The 23,237-nt window shown below is 39.5% G+C and overlaps 1 protein-coding gene across 9 annotated transcripts in view; it reads left to right on the forward strand.

Moving 5' to 3' along the window:
- The window catches only part of RALGAPA1 (Ral GTPase activating protein catalytic subunit alpha 1), a 142,086-nt gene that overhangs the window by 56,949 nt on the left and 61,900 nt on the right, over nucleotides 1-23,237 (forward strand). For all 9 annotated transcript variants that reach the window (XM_054162060.1, XM_054162062.1, XM_054162061.1 and 6 more), the window contains 12 exons: nucleotides 649-773; nucleotides 2,465-2,681; nucleotides 3,758-3,934; nucleotides 6,536-6,688; nucleotides 8,161-8,354; nucleotides 8,488-8,586; nucleotides 9,356-9,511; nucleotides 10,513-10,641; nucleotides 11,634-11,759; nucleotides 13,074-13,132; nucleotides 17,191-17,299; nucleotides 22,881-22,991. In XM_054162060.1, coding sequence (XP_054018035.1) covers nucleotides 649-773; nucleotides 2,465-2,681; nucleotides 3,758-3,934; nucleotides 6,536-6,688; nucleotides 8,161-8,354; nucleotides 8,488-8,586; nucleotides 9,356-9,511; nucleotides 10,513-10,641; nucleotides 11,634-11,759; nucleotides 13,074-13,132; nucleotides 17,191-17,299; nucleotides 22,881-22,991 — 1,655 coding nt within the window. The remainder of the gene's footprint in view (nucleotides 1-648; nucleotides 774-2,464; nucleotides 2,682-3,757; nucleotides 3,935-6,535; nucleotides 6,689-8,160; nucleotides 8,355-8,487; nucleotides 8,587-9,355; nucleotides 9,512-10,512; nucleotides 10,642-11,633; nucleotides 11,760-13,073; nucleotides 13,133-17,190; nucleotides 17,300-22,880; nucleotides 22,992-23,237) is intronic.

Raw genomic sequence — 23,237 nt, forward strand, 5'->3', positions numbered from 1 at the left:
TGGAAGATTTTAAAGGTGAAGATTATGAAGTGAGGTCTAACAGCGACAGTTAAATATAACACTGATAAATGAGCGAACTTAATTAATTGTTCATAACCGTTGACCATCCAGACTTTGAATTTTCATTCCATGTACTAGCATGTAATTTAATTACATAACATTCTCCTTGCACTATTTATACTAACTGTATACAGTGCCACATTGACATTTGTCATCAGTACAATTTACAGCCTGGTTTCCTTTTTCCACTACATTGCTTCTCATTAGGAATGCAATGAAGAAGGAGCCTGTAGGAACTGTATAAAACTTGTAGGATTTATGACTTATTTGTCATGAAGTTGGAAGAATATATGCTTTATTCTTAAAAGCAAGCATTAACAACTTTGAGTAGTGCTTACCTATAAGCTTCTTGCTCTGAAAGGTGGTACTGGAAATCAACTAACCCCTGCTTAGTGGGAGGAAGAAGCCGTACTAATTCTTAAAGTAGAGTCTGCTTTAAAGGAGGGAAAATCTTAAAATGCATGTTTAGCAATTTTGACCTTTTTGTTCAGATTTGTGTTGATTAGCAGGTTTTTTCATTTGTTACTTTTTGTTTTGAGAATGTCTCGATGTGTTCTTTACTATATGCAGTTGTTCATTTGCTTTTAGCTAATAGAGAGGACATGAGTCAAAAGCTGCACCCTATTGATAGTGATATTGGCAGTAGCAATACAAATGTCCCTGACCTCATGGACGAATTTATAGCTGAGAGACTCCGCAGTGGTAGTGCACTGGTAAGCCTCAAACTTCCTACTTTTCAATATATAAGTCTCTGTTATAAATCAGTTCACTAAAATGTATCCATCTGGATTTTATGAAGCAGAAAGAATTGGCAATACCACTCAATTTTGCTTTGCCTTTGCTATTTCATGCCGTTTGTATTTTCTTACCTATTAAACCTTTACTGAGAAAGCAATGCAGAAGTTACTGTCAGTTGAATATCTCCTGGAATTTAAAGAGCCTTAATTGCACCTGTAAAGATCTTTGTACACAGACACTTTCAGAATAATGGTTTATATGTAAATTTGCAGTCCTCAGTGTGGTGTGCAGTTGGGTACCATGCTGTGATATGGTACTACTCTCTGCAGGTACAGTCAGCACAGCAGGCTACAAAACCACACCAATACACATTTTCCCTTCCTTTCTTCATTTCACTTGCAAGTGTTTGAATAAGTTTTTGTAAATAGTTCTTTGCTAATTGAGTCAACATTTCATATACTTTTGTTTTTCTTACACATTTCCAGAAGTGTCATGTTGTTTGGAATGTGGTTCATGGTGAGGCATTTTAATCAGTTTTAAATCAAGACTTTCTGGTTGCTGTTGAATGCGTACAGAACAGGATGAGTGATTTGAAGATATACGTGGTTTATTAACTAGCAACAAAAGGAGAGAGACCAAAAAAAAATAACCCAACAGTTGCAAATGAAGAACAAAATGTAGTGTTTCAAAATTGTTATTTATTTTGCTTAGAATTTTGTAGGATTTTAAAGAAGCTCATCTGAAGACGTGCTCCTGCAGAAGGGTTCCCAGCAAGCAGTTTAGTTGTTGCTAATGAGGGGGAGAAGAAGATTCTTTAAAGCAGTTGGAAACATTTGTTTCTTTATCATCATCTTTTATAAATGGCAAGAGAGGACCTATAGAGTTTGTCCAAATGTATGCTTTTTTTGGTTTTAGTATTGAACTCATGTCTGTGAAACTGGATTGTTGCTGCAAAGTGTTCTTTTTAGTAAGTCCCAAGTTAGAAGACAAAAATGCTTCATTGAAGACTAGAAAAAAAGTTAACTTAGCCTGCAAATTAATAAACCAGCAAACCTCACAGCTGGCCACAGAAGAAGAGAGAAAGAGGTCAAATACTATTTGTTTTCACATAGCTGGGCAAGAATATTGATTATTAGTAGTTCAGACAAGAGAATGGATCTTTTCCTTAGGTAACAATAAAACAGCCAGAGTAAGTTTGGATATTTGGAAATTGCCATTGGTTTTGTAGCCTAGCACATGACATTAGATAGGCCTCCTTAAAACAGAGTGTCAATCTACTGATTTTAGGTTGTTAAATTTATTGAATGCTAAAACCTTGGATCAATGCAAGCTCGTCAGTCCAAGTGAATCTCAGACCTTACCTGATGCCTGTGTGGCACATGCTAGCCTGAATCCTTGCCCTTTAAGGTATATGCCCAGAAATTAATCATGCGACTAAAATGTGTATTTACAAATTCTGTGACTCCGTGGGTTTTTCACTTGCTGCTACCTGTCCAGGGGTTTGGAAAGTCTTGGCTCCATGCAGAGTATGATGACAATTTCTGGTTTAGGTACCTAAGAGTTATTTTTTATATTCTGACATTTGCAAATGCGAGGTTGCTTCTTCTCTTTTACGCAAACAAGCCATTCAAGATTGTAAGATAACTTAAGTCTCTTCAATATTTAGAATGTGACAAGAAGAGGAAGCAGCCCTGGCAGCCTGGAAGTTCCTAAAGACCTTCCTGATATCTTGAACAAACAGAACCAAATGCGTCCCATAGATGACCCAGGGGTGCCTTCTGAGTGGACGTCACCTGCCAGCGCAGGCAGCAGCGACCTCATCAGCTCCGACAGCCACTCCGACTCGTTCAGCGCCTTCCAGTACGACAGCCGCAAATTTGAAAGCAAGTACATTTTTCCACAAGTGAAAACATTTCTCCTTGCTTGCTTGCAAATTGCCTTTTTTAATGTTTTTATCCTTGGTAAACTTCTGTGCCAGCAGTTTTCTGTAAAGAGCCCTTATATCAGTTTGCCAATGAAGTCATTACCACGTTAGGAGCAAGCAGAATTCTTGAGAGAAGCTGTTGTGTTTATAGTGTACTAAACAAAGCAGCACCACAGTATTACTGTACAAAAAGCAGAACAACAGAGAACAGGAGTTAGAAAGCAGTATTTGGCTTCTGCCTGGAGAGTGTCCATCTGTATTGCACAAAATAGGAAAAGGAGGGGTTACTTATTTTGGAAGTTACATTCATTCTTTTGAAAACACTTAGGTAAAACTTAACGAAGGGCTTCTGATATTTTTACAGCTATAGATTAATCAAGATGCTTACTGTCATGTGGTAAAATTATTTGCTTTGTGAACATCACTGTGCTTTCTCTAATAACATAATTAATGCTTTTCATTCATTCTATTTATCCATTTCCATTCTGGCTCAATAGAAGGGGTCATTGTGGTTATTAGGGATTATGACTTCATGTATTATGTAAGAGAGAGATAATGTTTATATGGTAGAATTAATTGAATAACTTACAATTTTTTTCAAAGATATGTGGATGTTGTGCAACTAAATGATGATTTTCAAACCTACAGTTCAGCATGACATTTATTCTGTAGCTCTGAATAAGCCATTTGTTAGAATGCCATGTAATAAAGCTTATAAACTTTACAAACAAATTTCTTAATGTCTGTTTCCATTGTTTTTACTGTACTGTCATGCAGGTGCACTTACAGCAAATAAGCAGAAGGCAGGACATGCAATAGGAATATCTTCTCCAGCAGTAGTGACAGTTTTGTGACAGAAATGAGAATATTTGTTATAGTGAATTGCTTCCTGTACATGTATTTTTTAAGCATGTTAGTACCATGGGAGACGTGCATGCAAATGTTCCGTAAAGGATTTTGGAGCTCCTTGGCTTTTGTTTCTGATACTAGTGGTATTTTTAGGTTGTATGTTAATACAGTGCTTTCCTTGTACAGATTTCAGCTTTGGCACTGAGGCAGGAACCCCAGCTTCTACTGACGTTGATGCAATTTCAGCACAGCAACAGAGTGCTGAGGAGCAAGAAGTGGCCAGTCTCACTACTCTCCACATAGATTCCGAAACAAGTAGTCTCAATCAGCAACCATTGTCTGCTGAAGCTGCAACTATTACTGGTAAAGTAGTTTTTAAAAGCCCCCAAAAAACCAAAAACCAAGCCTAAAAAAACCCAACATATATTTCAGAAGAATGCAAGTTCCAGTTTCTGCAATGAATCTATAATCTATGTAAGATGGTTCTTGGATTTCAGTGGGGTTTTTTGATTGCTATTGAAAAGTAATGCGTGAAATAGCAGAAGTGGAAAACCTTTGTCTGATTTAGTTACCCATATGATCGTGGGCTTGCTGCTAAATGTGTTTTAAAGCCTTCATGATACAATCTGTATGATTACCAGGGAGAAAATTCTTACAACATAATGTATACTAGATCTCTTACAATTGTCTATCTGTCATCAAATGGGTAGTTTTCAGGAAGAGGGTTTTTTTCTTGGAAGGCCTTGACAGTGCTCTGTCAAACCAGTGTATCATGGGATGCTTTTATGTGCATCACCCTAATCCCTCTTTGTGTTGTCTGTTGTGTAACTGGGAACTTGTAATATGCAAAATGTTCATTATTGTGCCATGTAAGATCAGTTTCTGTTTCTGTAACTTAGGAATTCTTTTTTTTCTTACAACTTTGCCTGTTGTTTCCATTAAAAAGTAAGCCTGTTAGGAAACAGTGTTTGATAGCCTCAATTGATGAGCTGGAGGCTTCACTAGTTTACTTTGTAACTGTTCCTTCAGGGGACAGCAGTTAGGTTAGCAACCACCGAGTGATGCAGTTAACTGAAACTGAATGGTCTCCTTTCTGAAAGAGAGAATCTTCCTCTGTGAGGAATATTTGGAAGAAGTCTTCTGCCAGATTTTGTAAAAGAAGTAAAGATGTCCATAGTCATTTTCATACTTCTTGTTCCATCATTGTTACCTGCTACCATTTCTGTTGCAGCCTTTGGAACAAGTACCTATCTGTGAAACGTTGTACCTACATACAGCGTCTTATTTTCTGTGAGAAATCAGAGTCTGCATTTTCTGAGATACTGAAAGACATCTTTACTTCCCCTGCCTCAGTGTTCATTCTCTAAAAGAGCCTTTCTGCTGAAGGAAGCATGGTATTAGCTTTCTTGGACATTGTTGTTCAGCTTGTTCAACAATGTTCAGCTTGACCTTCATTTTCTTAATTTTTTTCTTTGCTGTGTGCTTGTTTAAAGCCCATGCAGTGAATCTGTTCCTTTTATGTTTGCTTTTATATGTTAACAATTTCATTACTGTTTGGTCTTTTCATCCGAGTTTGCCCTGTAATTGAATTGATAAGACTGCAATTAATGACTGAGTTGTCCATTGTGAGATTCTGTGGCTGTCTCTTCTTGTTGTTTGGACCACTGTTTTAGAGAGGCAGCTTTTGTGCATCACCTGCATTTGGCTGTGTTTCCTGAGGAAGCAGGACTTTGTGCAATTACACCACCTCTGTTCCACACCGCAGCAATGTCTGGAGCTCAGTGTCTAATTTCTGCTCAATTGGCATATCAGAAAACAGGAGGAAAATCTTTTCTTCAGAGTTTTAGGAAACGTAGGCAGCTATCTAGTGAAAATTGTACGTATGCAGAATCTTACAACAAGGAGGCTGCACTGGGAATTCACTATGTTAGGTATCAGCAAAGCCATACAGAAACTCAACCTCAGAATGCACTCTCAAAAAAGGAGTTCTGATAGAATGGCTTAGGTCAGAAGGAATCCTGGAGTCCATCTACTCCGACCTCCCCACCACAGGCAGGGATGCTTTTCAACTAGACTTGGCTTCTCAAGGCCTCATGCAACCTGTCCTTGAATACCCAACCTCCAGGAGTTTTCAGTGGTTCTGCCACTTAGAAAGCTACTTCTTCCTAAATAGTTCTGCTTTGAAGGTATTTTGAAGGAAGATTTTTACTTTTTGTGTCATATAGGCATGATTTCATATTCTAAGCAAATGGTTGAGTTTACTGATTGCTGTTTACTAGTCCTAGAACAAGTTGAAGCCATAGTAGTATCAGTCACATTTGGCTTCACATATGTGAAGGCATCTTTCAGTGTTTCTTAGAAGACTCCTGAAGTTCAGCAAATTTTCCATATTATTTCTGTCCATTCTCTTCTATCACATGAAGGCTGCCTGTTTATTTTCTGGGTTTAGAGGAAATATTACTCTAACACTACAGAACTTTCCTCAGCCCAGTTGATAGGATAAATACCAAATGCTGTCAGTTACTGGTTTGAAGTTTTATTTACCAATTAACTTGTGTGTTCCCATGAACCTGGAAAAGCCATTGTTCCAAGAAAATGTCTACTTGAATGCTTTGCTGAAGAGAAATTTTGGTAAGGGACTGTGAAGAGAAATTTGACTAGTTTCAGAACACTGAATGTGTTGCAGAACAAACACATTTAAAATCACTTGGACCTAAAATAAAGCTCCATGTACCTATCTGATTTCGATGTTCATCTCAGCTTTCCTGCATGTAATTTGTTTTCTTTCAGAGCACCATTCAGAGGCAGATCTTCTTACAGTTCTTAAATCCCTTCTTGCCCTGATCTGATATGTAGAAGTAGTTCAGTTTTGGGGGTTTGTTAATGCTGTGTTTAGACAACGTTTCAGTAGCTCAAGAAAACAGAAAAGGCTTTTAAGGTAACTGTTAAAAATTGCATTTACAGGCTCTGAAAGTGCTTCTCCAATCCAATCTGCTCTTGGATCCCGATCACAGACACCCTCTCCTGCTACTCTTCATGCAGATCATATTGAGCAGAAGGATCTGCAGCTGGATGAGAAGCTCCACCACTCTGTTTTACAGACGCCAGATGACCTAGGCAATATCTGGAATAGAAAATACAAACCTGTTCTTTCTTTCTTTCCAGTGCCATGTAGTGAAGTAGCTAGTGTCACAGTAGCTGTAGAGAATCCTGTACAGGGCTATTGCATCTGCACTTTAAAAAGCATTTTGTTGCGGTGATTTAAAAGCAAGCAGAAAACGTTGGCATTTTATCTTGCATTTCACTGGAACTGTTAGCAATGGGTTAATAGTTCACACATTTATAACTGTTCTTTTTAATGCTTAGAGTCATGGCAGCTTAATCTAGTCTGTTTTATCATTGATGTACAAGTAGTAAGACATAATTTTAAAGTAATGTTCTAGTTTCTCCTTGGGGGTTTGTTTCATTTCCCTTGCATATTTGAACAAATCTCTAATTACTTCAACTGCCTTAGCTATTGGTGTGTTTACCTAGTAAATACCAAGTTCTCATTTCTCCCACATTTGGTCTTATGGAAACAGAAGTTCCTGATGTATATTTGAAGCCCTCTAAGTAGCATACCAATGGTCAGAAATGTAATTGTTTTGCTGTGTAGTTTGAAATCTGCAGCCTAGAAACCGTTAGTGTCTCTACCACAGTGGTCCAGATCTTCAAAACAAGAGGCAATGTAGTTAGGCTGAATTCAGATTTAATTTGATTTTGTATGCCTGTGGGAGCTGCAAGATTTTCAGATCTCAGCAAATTCCCATGCTGAGGTGTTTTGAAAATCTGTCTGAGAGGGACAGAAAAGAGATTCTGAATGCCTGCTGCTTTAAAGCTTATTAGCTGGTTTAGTGTGTCTGTTGAGATTTAGTGTGCCTGCTTAGCTAGGTAAGGGTTAACTGAGTGGACTTTAGCCATTATAATCTATTGAAGTTTTCTTTATATGGAGAAACAAGATTAATCATCTTCCACCTAAAAAAATCCAGTTCATTTATACAGCACTGATGTATAGAGAAAACTAGTTGAGAGTCTGTGGTGTTGGCTACTGAATGTTGCCTCATCACTTGTGCAGATTTACTCCTGAAAGAGCAGTAGGCAGATACAAGTTTTCTCTCCCCTCTCCTCAGTTTGTAAAATCATCTTTTGGTTTTATTGGGAAAATAATGTAAAGCAGAAATGTCATTTTACTTGCAAGCAGGCAAGTGGAGCTCTGGAGATTCATTGCCTCCAAAGAATATTAGACAGCAAAAGCAGTGACCTCACTAGGTCAAACCAGATCTTTATTTGGGCTTCAGTAGTGGCCTTAAATGTTATTTAGAGAAAGAATATGAGAAATGGGACAATTCTTCCTCTACAGAGTTTGTTAATAGGCACACAGTTAGCTATATCCAGTGCTGAGGTGGCTCAGTGAGTAAGAAGTATCTTGCTCTGAAAGCCTGATCTTTTTTTTCCTTTTGGTTTTAAGAAAACTGTGTATGTAATAGTTATATCACAACTTTATTTTCTTGGAGAGGTAGGTCTCACTGTACTATTTCCTTTCATTACAGAAACTGCTGAATTCCCCTCAGAATGTTGCAGTGTGATGGCTGGGGGAACACTGACAGGATGGCATGCAGATGTTGCTACTGTGATGTGGAGGCGAATGCTGGGAATCTTGGGAGATGTGAACAGCATCATGGATCCAGAGATTCATGCACAGGTTTTTGATTACCTGTGTGAACTGTGGCAGAATCTGGCCAAGGTAAAAGAACAGGACCTCTTCACCAACCTGACCTGATAGGGCAGGATTTTCAAAAGGAAAAAACCAACCAACCACCACCATGTATATTTACACCACCCTTAAATATTTATCTTTTTGTTTTTAATAATTGCAGATAAGAGATAATCTTGGTATTTCAACAGATAACCTAACTTCACCATCTCCACCAGTTTTAATTCCACCACTGAGAATTCTGACACCATGGCTGTTCAAGGTAAATTTGAGCACTCAGCAGTGAAACAGTAATGAAGTGCATGTGGGTCGGGGCAATCCCAAGCACCGATATAGGCTGGGCACTGACTGGCTTGACAGCAGCCCTGAAGAAATGAGTTGGGGGTGCTGGTGAATGAGAAGCTCCAGTGTGCACCTGCAGGCCCAGAAGGCAAATCACATCCTGGCCTGCATCAAGAGCAGCAGGTCGAGGGAGGTGATTCTCCCCCTCTACTCTGGTGAGACCCCACCTGGAGTATGGTGTCCAGTTCCAGAGCCCCTGTTACAGGAAGGATCTGGACATGCTGAAACGTGTCCAGAGAAGGACCACAAGGATGATTAGAGGGTTGGAGCTCCTCTCCTATGAGGGCAAACTGAGGGAGATGGGGCTGTTCAGTCTGGAGAAGAGAAGGCTCCGAGGAGACCTAATTGTGGCCTTCCAGTATCTGAAAGGGGCCTACAAGAAAGCTGGGGAGGGACTTTTTAGGATGTCAGGTAATGGGTAGAAATGGGTAGATTCAGATTGGATGTTAGGAAGAAGCTCTTCATCATGAGGGTTTTGAGACACTGAAACAGGTTGCCCAGGGTTGTCTGGAGGTTTTTAGGGCCAACCTGATCTAGTGTGAGGTGTCCCTGCCCATGGCAGGGGGTTGGAACTAGATGATCTTGAGGTCCCTTCCAACCTTAACAATTCCATGATTCTGTGTAGCTGCAGGATTGTTTTAATGTGACTTTTTGATTTATTAACAATAAATATTGTTCTAAAACTATAGGCAACAATGCTGACTGATAAATACAAACAAGGAAAGCTGCATGCCTATAAGCTCATTTGTAAGACAATGAAGCGAAGACAAGATGTTTCTCCAAACAGGGATTTTTTAACTCATTTCTACAATATAATGCACTGTGGACTTCTTCATGTTGATCAAGTAAGTTTAATTATGACATTCAGGTTAATATAAATAGAGTAAGTAACAATGAAATTGTTTCCTCAAAAATACTGACTGGGTTTTCAGCTTTGAACTTTGTCTTTGAAAATACCTGACTGATCTTATTCCTAAACTTTGATAAATATCCCTCATGGTCTTGGTTGTAATCAGAAATGCCTTTTTTTAATCTGTGGACATCTCCACTTTTTGTCAACTAAGAACCAGATTGCACTGCTTTTCGTGCTGTATTGTAAATCTTCCTGGAACATGCTGTGTGTGGCCAGCAGGACTAGGGAAGTGATTGTGCTCCTGGACTAGGCACTGGTGAGGCTGCGTGTTGAATGCTGTTGTTCAGTTTGGGTCCCTCACTGTAAGGACATTGAGGTGCTGCAGCGTGTCCAAAGGAAGGGCAGTGAAGCTGGCGAAGGGTCTAGAGAGCAAGTCTTCTGAGGAGCAGCTGAAGGATCTGGGGCTGTTTAGACTGGAGAAAAGGAGGCTGAGGGGAGAACTTCCTGCTCCCTACAGCTACCTGAAAGGAGGTTGTAGCAAGGTGAGGATTGGTCTCTTCTTCCTAGTAACAAATCACAGAATGGTAGGGGTTGGAAGGGATCTCTAGAGATCATCTAGTCCAACCTCGGTGCCAAAGCAGAATCACCACCCAGGAACACATCCAGGCTTTCTCCAGAGAAGGAGACTCGTTTACAGAACTCTTAAAAGCTAAATTGAATGAGTATAAGATGTGACCTGGTATCGATCACATACAATAACATTCGAGGTGATGCTGATCTATAAAGTATACCACAGTTTATTTATACTCATAGGAGTATACTTAACAAATTTATCTTCTTGTGCTACTCTTTGTTCAGTTATTGTTCAGTTATTGAGGAATTTGCTTTCTTGCTTTTTCCTTTCTACCTTTGATAAATACTTGGCTCTTTTTTCATGTCCTTGTTCATCTTGTTGATATTCTTAACTTCCCCCCCCCCTTTTCTTCCTGCAAGGATATCGTCAATACAATCATCAAACACTGCTCTCCTCAGTTCTTTTCACTTGGTTTACCTGGTGCCACCATGCTTATTATGGATTTCATTGTGGCAGCAGGAAGAGTGGCTGCTTCTTCTTTCCTCAATGTAAGTATTCATCAGTTCATTCATGTTTATGTGTGCGTGGAAAGGGTTTGAGAGAAAAGTGAGCAGTATTTTGTCTTGATTAGGGTGCTAACTTGTCCCCAGAAGCCAGCGTAATGGTTGGCAAATACAGTGTCTCAGTGGTTTGTTCTGGAACACTACACATACCAGTCCTCTATAGAAAAGTGAAGAATACAAAAGTGACTGTTGAAGCAGAGACTCTTGTTTTACTTCAGAGCTCTTGGAATTGTGGCTGTCATTTATCTGTGACTGAAAATGTTTTAAAATAGATGTCCACTTTGACAGTACCTTCATTTTAAAAGTACACTTATTCCTTCATATCTCTGCTGTGCAATGACTTGATTCAGGCTTGAGAACTCAAATCTGCTAGTGTTTGCACTATTTGGATGTATTTCTCATATTGTTACCCAGGCAACTTCAGCCTTATATAGTAATACTGATATGATTACCTAGGTGCTGTTGGCCTTGCATGACTGTACTCTCTCAAAGTTTCCCAATACTCCCTTCCAATTGTCTGCGAGTTTTGACTGTTTCTCACATCATTCCCCCTCTAACCAACTATGAAATCCAGCCTCCCTCAAGGTACTCTTTGAAGCCTCTGTCAGCTTCTTACACTGTTACCTGTCATGTCCAGCAATGCCTCATGTCATGTCCAGTAGTTTTCCACATCCTGTTCAATTAGCTGATCCTAAGACCCAAGCCTAGTTAGCAGCTCAGTCATTTGTCTGTAATCCTAACAATTCCTCTGCTTACTTTTGACCATCTTGGAAAATGGGAGCATGGGGTGTGCATGAGTAGCAATCCATGGGGTTGTGGTCTCAGTTTGTTCAGCTCTGCAGAGTTTGCAGGAGAAAGGAAATGACTGTGTAGAGTTTCAACCATTGTTCTCTCTTAAGGCAGCTATAAATGTCAGCTTCCTGACTGCTGTGAGAATATATATTTCCCCCCACCTTTTTTTTTTTTTCTCATTTTAGGCACCAAGAGTTGAAGCACAAGTTCTTTTAGGATCTCTAGTTTGTTTTCCCAATTTATATCATGAACTGCCAGCTCTTCACCCAAACATTCCTGACATTGCTGTGTCTCAGTTTACGGATGTTAAGGTAGACATTTGTAAGAATATTTGGGTGGTATTCAGCAACCAAATATATGTTTAATATGATGTTGTTTGCAGGATATACTAACTAGAAGTTAAAGATTCTAATTTTCAGAAATCACTTCAAATAGATTATCAGGCTCAAGATCAAACTTTATACTTCTACTTGTCAAACTTTAGACTACTAAATAGATTTTATAATTGCTATTAATAATAAAGTGGGTTTGTATGTTTGTGAAAGGAAATGATGTAGGGCTTTTGAAACCTGCTCTCTTTAGAGCTGATTGCAGGGCTTACATATTTAATGAGCTGAGACAAGGAGATTCAAGACACAACACAGAATCACAGAATGGTAGGGGTTGGAAAGGATCTCCAGAAACCAACCATCTCTAGTCCAACTCCCCTGCTAAGCAGGTTTGGCTTAGATCAGGTTGCACAGGAACATGTCCAGACATATTACTGAATTTACAGGGAATTCACAAGTGGTGAAATCTACCTGTGTTTCTAGAGGTTTTAGAAAACCTCTCTACATAAGTATGTTCTTTTAGACAAAAAGCAAAGATGAATGGAGACCTTACCCTCTCTACCATAACACGGAGTTGGGTAGTGTGCCAGCACTCTGAAAACAGGCAGGGCTCATTTTGTGTGTTTAATTGCTGTATATGTGTCAGGTATGATTACTATGCCTAAGAAAGGCTCCCTGTAACTTGCCAAACTGTTTCAATTTAGAAAGAGATGGTGGCTTCGAAGCTACTTCATGCTTTACTCCCTTTCAGGGACTGATTTTGAATTTCTTCTTTTGTATTTCTACTGTATAATGGCTGTTTACCTGAATTTTATTGAGAGGAATCTACATCAGTTGAGTCAAAATTCTTCCTGAGATCATGCTTAAGGCTCTCTAGTGACTTGTTCTGTAGCTACTTGCAAAGACTTCTAATCAGTGTAATTGTGAAAAAAATCTTTTTTAAACCTCGAAGTAATAGATTCTTTCTCTAATACCCTTTGCACCATTCACAGAAGCTGTCTTCAGAGAGTATTCTGTTGTGTTTCTTTTGGCAAGAATTAGATAAATGGCTAATGAGCAGAAATTAGGATAGTAACCTGTAGAATGTTCTTGGCTTAGCACAAGAACAAGCATCTGGGGCAGACTAGAAGCTCAGAGTAGTAGTAAGCTGACGATTCATCTGACCACAAACACAGAGACTCAACAAAGCAACATGCCTGTGTGTGCTGTTATAAGATTCCATTTTTCTGGATGCTTTATGTGATGGAGTTACTGGTAAACCAGTGAATATTTTCTTCCTTTTTGTTTTTTTTTTAGGAACTCATAATTAAAACTGTGTTAAGTTCAGCAAGGGAGGAGCCATCTGGTCCTGCACGGTAGGTCATCAGAAAAAGAGCTAAATGAATAGATACTTTTGTTGTACTGTTCTGAGGTGGAAATATTGGAGACCTTAGAGCAAAAGCTCATGTGTATATTTTCCATGGTTTTCTTCAACACTGTCACAACAGGTGAATTTGAAATTGTGTCTAAATAGACATGTTGAAAGAACAGACAACTTCTCTTAGATCAAATGCTGATCTAGTCCAGTATCCTTTCTCTGATAGTGGATGATAGGAAAAGGGGGGGTGTGTGTGTGTATATAAATGCATGGGTAAGAGTATAAGCTGTATGCTTTTCCAGCCTACCCTGGTGTTCAGCTCAGGGATTTTCTGTACTAGAGAGGCTTGCTTTTTTGTTTGTTTTTTTTTGGCTTTGGTTAAAGACAAGATTAATTATGAGGAAGGTGTGGTTATTTTTTATTAGGCCACAGAAATAATGCAAGGTACATGAGCCCTTTGTTACGGTGTGGAAAGGAAGCAGAAAATACTGAGCTAAGCATTAAACAAGGAATGACTGCTCTGATGCTTAAACCTAGGAATCCTCATCAAGTGGAGAACTTCAGAGAGAACATTTAACCAGTTTTCTGTTTCTTAATTAGCTTAGGATTTTGTTCCTCCTTATCTATCCCCAGAGGCTTTCAGTTAGAGAGTCCTGCATGTGGTATTGGAACTGGAACCTGTAATGTATGCCAAGGAAGAGCACACTTGTATGCTTTATGTATTTGGATGAAGTGTTTATATATGCTATAATAATACACTGTCAATTAACAAATACAAAATATTAGGACTACAGACCTGGAAAATGCTGCTGCCCAGGGAGGTGGTGGAGTCACCATCCCTGGAGGTGTTCAAGAGGAGATTGGACGTGGCACTTGGTGCCCTGGTCTAGTCATGAGGTCTGTCGAGACAGGTTGGACTTGATGATCCTTGGGGTCTCTTCCAACTTTAGTTATACTGTGATACTGTGAAAGATCATCTCATTGAAACTTAAAACCTGCTGGAAAATCAAGAACAGTTTTCATCCATCCCATTTCCCTGATCTTTCTTTGAGCTGGTAATATCTTTCAACACAGGGGAAGGAAGGAATATTGAGAGTTTTTAATTTCATTTTTCATATTCTTTAGCAAAACAGAATTCTAAAAAGCATAATGTAAATCCATTTGGTTCATAGCACTATTACTGATCCTGTGACACTGAAGCACAAAGTATATTTTAATCCTCAGTTCTGGCAGTGTGGCTGGGAGAGAGAAGGGGAACATCCTGCATGTCCCCATAGCCTGTCTGGCTGTGAGGAAGTGTGTGTATAGGAGCAGAGGCATATGTGCATGCCTAGCCTTTCAGAAGGCAGACTTAGGGTGCCCCCAAAATGCAAAGTTTGATCCTATGTGTAGTAATGTTAAATGAAGATTTAAAAGGAATAGATTCCCATTGTCTCTTTGGGTTACCTATGCCTTTTTTCTTCTGGGGTCAGAAGGATGTATCTTCATTGTGGAGATGATTATGTCCCCACAGCTCCTGAAGCTTGACTGCCTTGTTCCTCAGTGTCAGTTTTTCCACAGTCTTTTGGTAGTAACCTTCTCTGATGCCTCTTGCTTGACAGCAATATAGAGTTCTCCTGGATTAGTATCAGAGGTCATATTTAGGATCAGCATTATGGTTTTGCACAATTGACTCAGCCACTAGTAGAGGCTTAATTGCCTGCAATTTCCTGGGAGAGAACTGAGATTTCTTGGAACTCAGGTACACAGCTTTGTGTATCTCTAGCAAGTCTGAGTGCTGCAGTTGTTACCCAAGCTATAAATCTCTATTCCTTATCTCTTCCACAAAAGTTCAATGTTTTGTGTGAGCTTCAGGGAAGTCAATTATCTGAAATGTGTTCTACTCTCAGATCTCCATCTGTAAAGCTTAATAACTGTATTAATAAAATACATTTTCTGCCACTGACAGTCTGAAAAGGGAAGTGATAGGGTGATATACTCAGGGTTCACCTCTTCTTCTGCTTATGCTGTTACAGCGGTGATTTTTCAATAACAATATATGGCCACATAACTATGCTGGGATTCTGGGATTCTTAGGAGAAACCTCATAGACTCCTGGATAATTAGCATGTCAGTGTGTCATCAGATGTGGAGTGGTTCTCTTGAGGACAGACTGAAGGAGGTGGGGCTGTTCAGTCTGGAGAAAAGAAGGCTCCAAGGTGATCTTATTGTGGCCTTCCAGTATCTGAAGGGGGCCTACAGGAAGGCTGGGGAGGGACTTCGTAGGATATCAGTGATAGGATTAGGGGGAATGGAATGAAGCTGGAGGTGGGGAGATTCAGGGTGGATGTGAGGAAGAAGTTCTTCACTGTGAGAGTGGTGAAGCCCTGGAATGGGTTGTCCAGGGAGGTGGTTAAGGCCCCATCCCTGGAGGTGTTTAAGACCAGGCTGGATGAGGCTCTGGCCAGCCTGCTCTAGTGTGAGGTGTCCCTGCCCATGGCAGGAGGGTTGGAACTAGATGATCCTTGTGGTCCCTTCCAAACCTGACTGATTCTATGATTCTGTAGCAGGAAGAAAATTTCTGTAGTAACACAGAGATAGAGTTGCCTACTCTTCTGTGCACTAAAGATTTATTTTCAGAGTCAGATTACACAAATAGTCTACATTTGTTAGTAAATCCATGCTATATACTGACTTAATTTTGTTCAAAAGAATTGAGAGTCATACTATGGGAATACCAGCAGTGTAGATTGCTATTCCTCCTCCAAGAGTGGAGTGCATTTAAAACATTCCTGGCAGTAGCTTGCCTGAATGATCCTGAAATTTTCTCAAAGAAGAAATTTTAGTTAGACTGTTTCAATACTTATCTTAATTTTTACAGCCAGGTTGGTTTTATGACTAGTTCTATATAGGACAAATCTCTTCTACTGGAAAACAAACTCTTCAGTGCCTTACAACATGTCAGAGGATTTCTTCTAATTTACTTCCTTTATTGTGATCTGGACTTAGAATCCTTTCAACTTTTACTCCATATGCAGTATTTGCCAAAGCTGTATATTATTTTTGTCACTTTTTTTGTTAGACTTCGTCAAGCTTATCTTTATTCTTTAAATTGTATTAAGCAAAGTATTTTGGAGGCAGTCTTGCAATTGAGATTTCAGTGCCAAAGGTGGTTTGACATCTTATTTACACTACCACACAGAATTAAATCCAAGATGTCTTTTTGCTACTTGTTAGCAGTTTCCCAATTCTGTGTACCCTTGAAATCCTTTTTCTGCAGCACAGGGTTCATACCCTCTGCTTTTTCTGTTTCTACTCTAGCACACGTTTTCCCCTTCCCAGATATAATGCTTTGTGGTTCCCATGGCCAGTTTTCATCTTCTCACTTTTGGATTACTCTCCAATTTTATCCAGAGGACTTTGAATTCTAAAGTTGTTTCCAGAGTATTTGTTGCCCATGTTCTTGAAGATAATTACTACTGATTCAGAGAGTTCTTAGGCTAGCTCCTTAAAATTTCTGAACAAATTTCATCCATCTATGCTGATTTGGATACTTATATCTAAATACTCTTTTACCTTTACATTTCTTTTCTATTTCCTGATTTAAAATGAAGAAACAACAGAAGCTGAAGTATCTAATCACAATATGTATACTGTTTGAAGCAGTCATTTACCCCTCCTCTATTCATTCTTGTTTATTGTCAAGCTAAAAAACAATGTGTAAATATCAACGAACAAATAGCATTCCCCTCTCTTCTTTTCGTGACCCAGAAGCACTCAACAAATATGAACAAACTCTCATGTTGGGAAGGAGGAGCTTTCCACCACAGTTTTTACTTTGTCTGAAGAAAATGCATATGAATTTCCTATATGGGATGCCCAAGTCTGCCTTCACCAGGGTACTTGGGATTTCTTCCTTATGTTTAAATATCACAGCATTACACAGTTTTTGTGTCGTTCTTTTCAAACTATTAAAGCCACATTGTTGGACTTCAGCAGGACATGCCATGAATCATAAAAATTGCACATTCTTATAGCAGGTTTTCCAACAACTTGTCCTCCCTTGTTGTTTTGCAGATGTGTTGCTCTTTGCAGCCTTGGTATTTGGATCTGTGAGGAGCTAGTTCATGAATCACATCATCCTCAGATCAAGGAAGCACTGAATGTGATTTGCGTTTCTTTAAAGGTGAGAGTCTAATGCTTTTAAAACGCACGTTGCCTTTATGTGTAGCGATACCTTCCTTTGCAAAGTCATGGTCACCTTTTAGCATCCTTACTTCACAGTCTCATTTTCAATTTTAGTGGTAGCATATTAACAGTATGGGGCATAGCCAGCAGGTCGAGGGAGGTGATTCCCCGCTTGTATTCTGCTCTGCTGAGACCCCACCTGGAGTACTGTGTTCCATTCTGGAGCCCCTATTACAGGAAGGATCTGGATGTGCTGGAACGTGTCCAGAGAAGGGCCACAAGGATGATTACAGGGCTGGAGCTCCTCTCCTATGAGGACAGACTGAGGGAGATAGGGCTGTTCAGTCTGCAGAAGAGAAGGCTCAGAGGACACCTAATTGTGGCCTTCCAGAATCTGAAGGGGGCCTACAAGAAAGCTGGGTCAGGTAAAGAAAGAGGGTCAGGTAATGATAGGACTAGGAGGAATGGAACAAAACTACAAGTGGGTAGATTTTGACTGGATGTTAGGAAGAAGTTCTTCCCCATGAGGATGGTAAGAACAGGTTGGAACAGGTTTCCCAGGGAGGTGGTAGAAGCCCCATTCCTGGAGGATTTTAAGGCCAGGCTGGATGTGGCTCTGAGCAACCTGTTCTAGTGTGAGGGATTCCTGCCCATGGCAGGGGGTTTGGAACTAGCTGATCCTTGAGTTGCCTTCCAACTCTATAACAATTCTATGATTTCTGTTCATTTAATAATCTCTGCTAAAAAGTTGCACTTTCTGCCTCCCCTTGATGAGTGTTTTTGTTTCCTACTTTTTTACAAATCTTGCTCATATTTTCATAAGTAGAATATTAAGAGTACCTCATTTACCATCATTTTGCAGACCTGCATGCTTGTGAAAAGTCTGGGGTTTTAATATTTCCCAATTTATTTTCAGAACCTTTCCATATTTCTATAGAATAGTCTAGTCTTTCTGTATGGAAGAAAATTGGGCTGTACACCTGCTGTACACAGCTTGCCTCAGATGTTGGGGACTAACTCCTTTTCAGCAATGGGAATCTGAAATGTATCTCAGCAGATCAGTTGATCACATCCTTTGAAGAAGGACTTGAGTCTGTGTCTAAAATGGGTAGCTGCAGGGCTTTTAGTATTAGACTCTAAAGTGTAATTTCCTGCTTTGCAAAATCACATTCATCCTCTGCAGCCTCATTAATACTCTCTTCCAGGGTTTTCCCCTTGCCTTGTGATATTCCCTAACTAGTACATTTTATCAAGTTCCTGTGCAAGTTTGGTGTTGAGCAAATGATGCTGATGTTATTTTGCTTCTGCAATTTGTCAAAGTTTGAACTATTTTTAATCCTGACATTGACTATGATTTCTCATATTTTCCTTTGACATATTGATTAAACAAATCATGTGTATCTCATTTACATTAAGCATAAATTACTTCTTGAATGAGAAGACAAATACCTTTTTATTTCTAATTTGTTTTGCTTTGTGTTGGCAAAAGCATCCAGAGCACATTGGCTTTTCTCCTCTTCCTAGCAGTGGTATACATTCACAATCAAGTTTAATCATGAAATGAAAAGCTCATAAATACATCATGAGAGGAAGAGATGAGCCTTGATTTGTTTGCCTAAGCAATCTCCTGGTTTCCTAGTAGTCAGAGATTTGTACTCTCTTGTTTTCAGGAGAAATGAATGGATAGGGAGTTATTGTTCTAGTCCAACTTACTGATAAGTGCAATTGAGCAAACAGCATTGAGGAGAAATGTTACCAACAACTGTATGCCCATTTCTGAATTACAGAAGCATATTCAGAACTATAGCCCAGCAGCTCACTCTGAATATAGCTAGCAATTCTCCCAGCAGTGTGGTGATAGTGCTGTATCTGTGTTAACCTCTGCTGAAGTCTGACACAAAGGATCTTAACCAGGAGTCCACTCTTAGACCTCATGATTATACTCCTCTCAACAATGCTGCAGATAGTCACCAAATTATATTATACAGGCTTAGTTGAATGTGTGCTAAACAGGTTATTTGCAAGCAGGGAAAGATTAAACTACTGTGGTAACATACAGAAAGTGATGGATCCTTGCAAGAATGAAAGTATGGCAAGGCTACCCTTTTGAGAAGAACTCCAGAGTTAGGTACCAGGCAAAATGTCAGTTCATTGACAGGTTGTTTCTTCTCAGTTGAGTAACTTGTGAAAAAATTATATCCACAGTTATACTGCTAAATACAAAGAAAAGTCCATATAAAAGTAGTGAGTTATTTTTAGAATAGAATAGAATAGAATAGAATAGAATAGAATAGAATAGAATAGAATAGAATAGAATAGAATAGAATAAACCAGGTTGGAAGAGACCTTCGAGATCATCGTGTCCAACCTATCATCCAACACTACCCAATCAACTAAACCATGGAACCAAGCATCCTGTCAAGCCTCGCCCTGAACACCCCCAGCAACAGCGACTCCACCACCTCCTCAGGCAGCCCATTCCAGTGGGCAATCACTCTCTCTGTGTAAAACTTCCTCCTAAACCTTCCAGCCTAAACCTTCCCTGACACAGCCTGAGACTGTGTCCTCTTGTTCTGGTACTGGTTGCCTGGGAGAAGAGACCAACCTCCGCCTCACTACAACCCCCCTTCAGGTAGTTGTAGAGAGTAATAAGGTCACCCCTGAGTCTCTTCCTCTCCAGACTAAGCAACCCCAGCTCCCTCAATCTCTCCTCATAGGGCTTGTGCTCCAATCCCCTCACCAACCTTGTTGCCCTTTTCTGGACACGCTCCAGCAAGTCAACATCCTTCCTAAACTGAGGGGCCCAGAACTGGACACAGTTTTGCTTATTAACAGAGTGTATTTTGCAGAGATAAGGAGTGGTGAGTGAAATGTTTGTAGGATCACTCAGCTGCCTTCACACCACCTCTGAAGACTTTGGGAAATTAGATCAGGGCAAAATAGCTGACTTGGAAAAGGTGAAGTTGTTTTCTGTCCAGCATAAACTCAGTGTTGCTGCCTGAGTTCTTCGAAGAAAGAGTGATTTGCCGTTGGAATGGGCTGCCTGGGGAGGTGGTGGAGTCACCATCACTGGGGGTGTTTAGGAGGAGACTGGATGGGGTGCTTGGTGCCATGGTTTAGTTGATTAGATGGTGTTCGATGATCATAGAATAGAATCATAGAATCAGTAAGGTTAGAAAAGACCTCAAAGATCATCAAGTCCAACCTGTCACCCAAGACCTCATGACTACTAAACCATGGCACCAAGTGCCACATCCAATCCCCTCTTGAACACCTCCAGGGAAATGATAGGTTGGACTCGATGGTCTCAAAGGTCTCTTCCAACCTGGTCTATTCTATTCTATTCTCTGAATTAAGGCTTGAAAATTTGAGTGTACAAGATTTGAACTTACTTTGTATTCATTACTGTGTACCCTTCAGCCTTTCTGTTAAATTTATGTCTCCACTGATTACTGTACCCTTTTTTAAATTTAAAAAAATCTTCAAGGAGAGAACAGTTAAATCATTTGCATAAATCATTTTAGAGCCTCATGATCTTCTTTTGTGTCTGCTTTTTGGTTTGTTTTTTTGTGGGTGTGGTGGGTTTTTTTTCATTGGTTGGTTGTGGGGGTTTTTTAATTAGAAAAAGAAAAAAGTATGCTCCCTGTATTTTTAGGTAGTGAACAGCTGATTATTCAAAGACTCTGAAAAGTCCCCAGGCTTTTTTCTCAGGTATTTTTTCCTTAAGGGATCTCTAGATTACTGAATTTCTTAAACTGCTCTTGTTTTTCCACTCCTTTTGTCCTCTCCAGTGACTTTGGGGTTTTCCTTCAAGCTTGTGAGGATGTTTCTAGCAATCTGGATTTGATCTCAAGTTCCATAATCATGCTGCTAAGCTTTCAATTTTGCTTAATTTTATTTTTTTTATTGTCAGTCAACCTTGAACATTAGAATTTATACCCTGCCTACTTAATAGAATTGGATTAAGAAAACAATCTAAGAAGCCAAGAAATTAAATCTAAGTATTTGTGAAACATAGTTAACCTATTCTGAGTTCAGAGGTAGATGCTCACCTTGCATCACACGTCTGTGACAGCTTCACTGCTCAGTAAAATGAGGTTAAAACAGGTTAAATGTTTTGGTTTATTCTTTTAACAATGCAGGAATTCTGATGTCCCATCATCTTTCCTGAACAAATAGAATAGGTTTTTCATGATTAAACTCCCTGGTTATTTTCTGAGCGATTTGAGATTCCTCAGTACTATGTTTTGGAACACTTGCTTTTAGTGAAGACAGAGTGTTTTCTTAAATAAGAATGTATTTGAAGTCCTTCCCTTGGGCCCATTGCATGCTATTTTTAATTCTGTGTGATTTATGCTGTCTTCTGAAGTCTGTAGTTTTGCTGTCCTAATAACCATTCTGCTCTGATTCGTCTTTAGCTCAGCTTTGCAGGACTTTCATGTCCTAGACGAATAAAATGCACTTGTAAAATCCACTTTGTGCTTGTTGCTTGGTACACAACTTAATGTTTTCAGGCAAGTGCAATGAGGGAAGAATCCTCAATTACAGGTCCTGTGAATTAATAATTTATGGAAATGTCTCCATGTCTCTTCATTTCTTTGTTTTTCCACTTCAGAGCATAGGGCAGCATGTGCATCCAGTCCCAAGCCTGGGGACTAAATGTGCAAATGCATTCACTTTTGCCTTGGCTAGCCCAGTGACTTTAACATTTCAGTAACTGTTAAAGGCAGGCTCCATTGCAGCAGTGTTTTCCTGCCTTTAAATGAAAACAGAGAAGAGAAGAATTAGGTACAGAAGCTGAAGTGCATTAATTTCCATTCACACAAGTGCTGTAGACAGCAGTCACTAACAACTACGGACAGCTCGTCTCACTATTAGCACTGTGGCTCCCATTTTGGGAACACAGCTGTTCACCTGCCCTGGTTCTCAAGGAAGACCTTGTGGTTTTTTTGCAGTGAGGCAGCAACATTAATAAACATTAAGGCAGAAATCAATTTCCTCTTTTCAGCTTCATGATACTGTACTAAGTGACCTGGAATGAGTTAGGAAACTCCTTTCTCCTTTCCCTCTTCGTGTGCAACTGCCTAATTGTCTATCCCAAACCTTTGATGTTAGCTACTAACATTTGGTTATGACTATCATTTGGTTATGACCACCAACTAGGCTGGATGTTTGGAAGAAGTTCTTCATAGAAAGAATGATTGGCCATTGGAATGGGCTACCCAGGGAGGTGGTAGAGTCACCATCATTGGAAGTGTTTAGGAAGAGACTGGGTGGGGTGCTTGGGGCCATGGTTTAGTTGATTAGATAGTGCTGGATGATAGGTTGAACTCGACGATTCCTATCCTATCCTATCCTATCCTATCCTATCCTATCCTATCCTATCCTATCCTATCCTATCCTATCCTATCCTATCCTATTTCCTTTTAAATTTTGTAAAATTTAACTCTGTTCCTCCAATAAATAGGTACACAAGGGACTGCATGTGTAGAACTGCCACCAAAATTTCAGACCAGCTTACCATCTAACATACTGCTATATGAACTGTCATCATCATTGTGCTGTGTTCTCTTTTCTAGTTTCCAAACAAAACAGTAGCCCAAGTTGCCTGCAGTATGCTGAGCATGCTGATACATTATGTACATAGACTTCAAGTGTATCAAGCTGATTCACCTTTAAGAATTATTCAAGTGAGTAATTGTTTTTATGTGAAAAATTAATGTATTTTTTAACTATAACAGTAAAATGTCTTTCAATGTAGTTAAAATACTAGATTATTGACAGGTATGTTTCACTAAATGTTCAGTTAGTAGAAACATCATCTTACTGATAATTAGCTGGACTCGATGATCCTAGAGGTCTTTTCCAACCTTAATAATTTTGTTTCATGGGTTCACATTGCATTTACTTGCCAAGTGCAAAGTTTAGACTGGATG

This window comes from Dryobates pubescens, chromosome 5 (assembly GCF_014839835.1).
Source record: "Dryobates pubescens isolate bDryPub1 chromosome 5, bDryPub1.pri, whole genome shotgun sequence".
Classification (NCBI taxonomy): Eukaryota; Metazoa; Chordata; class Aves; order Piciformes; family Picidae; genus Dryobates; species Dryobates pubescens.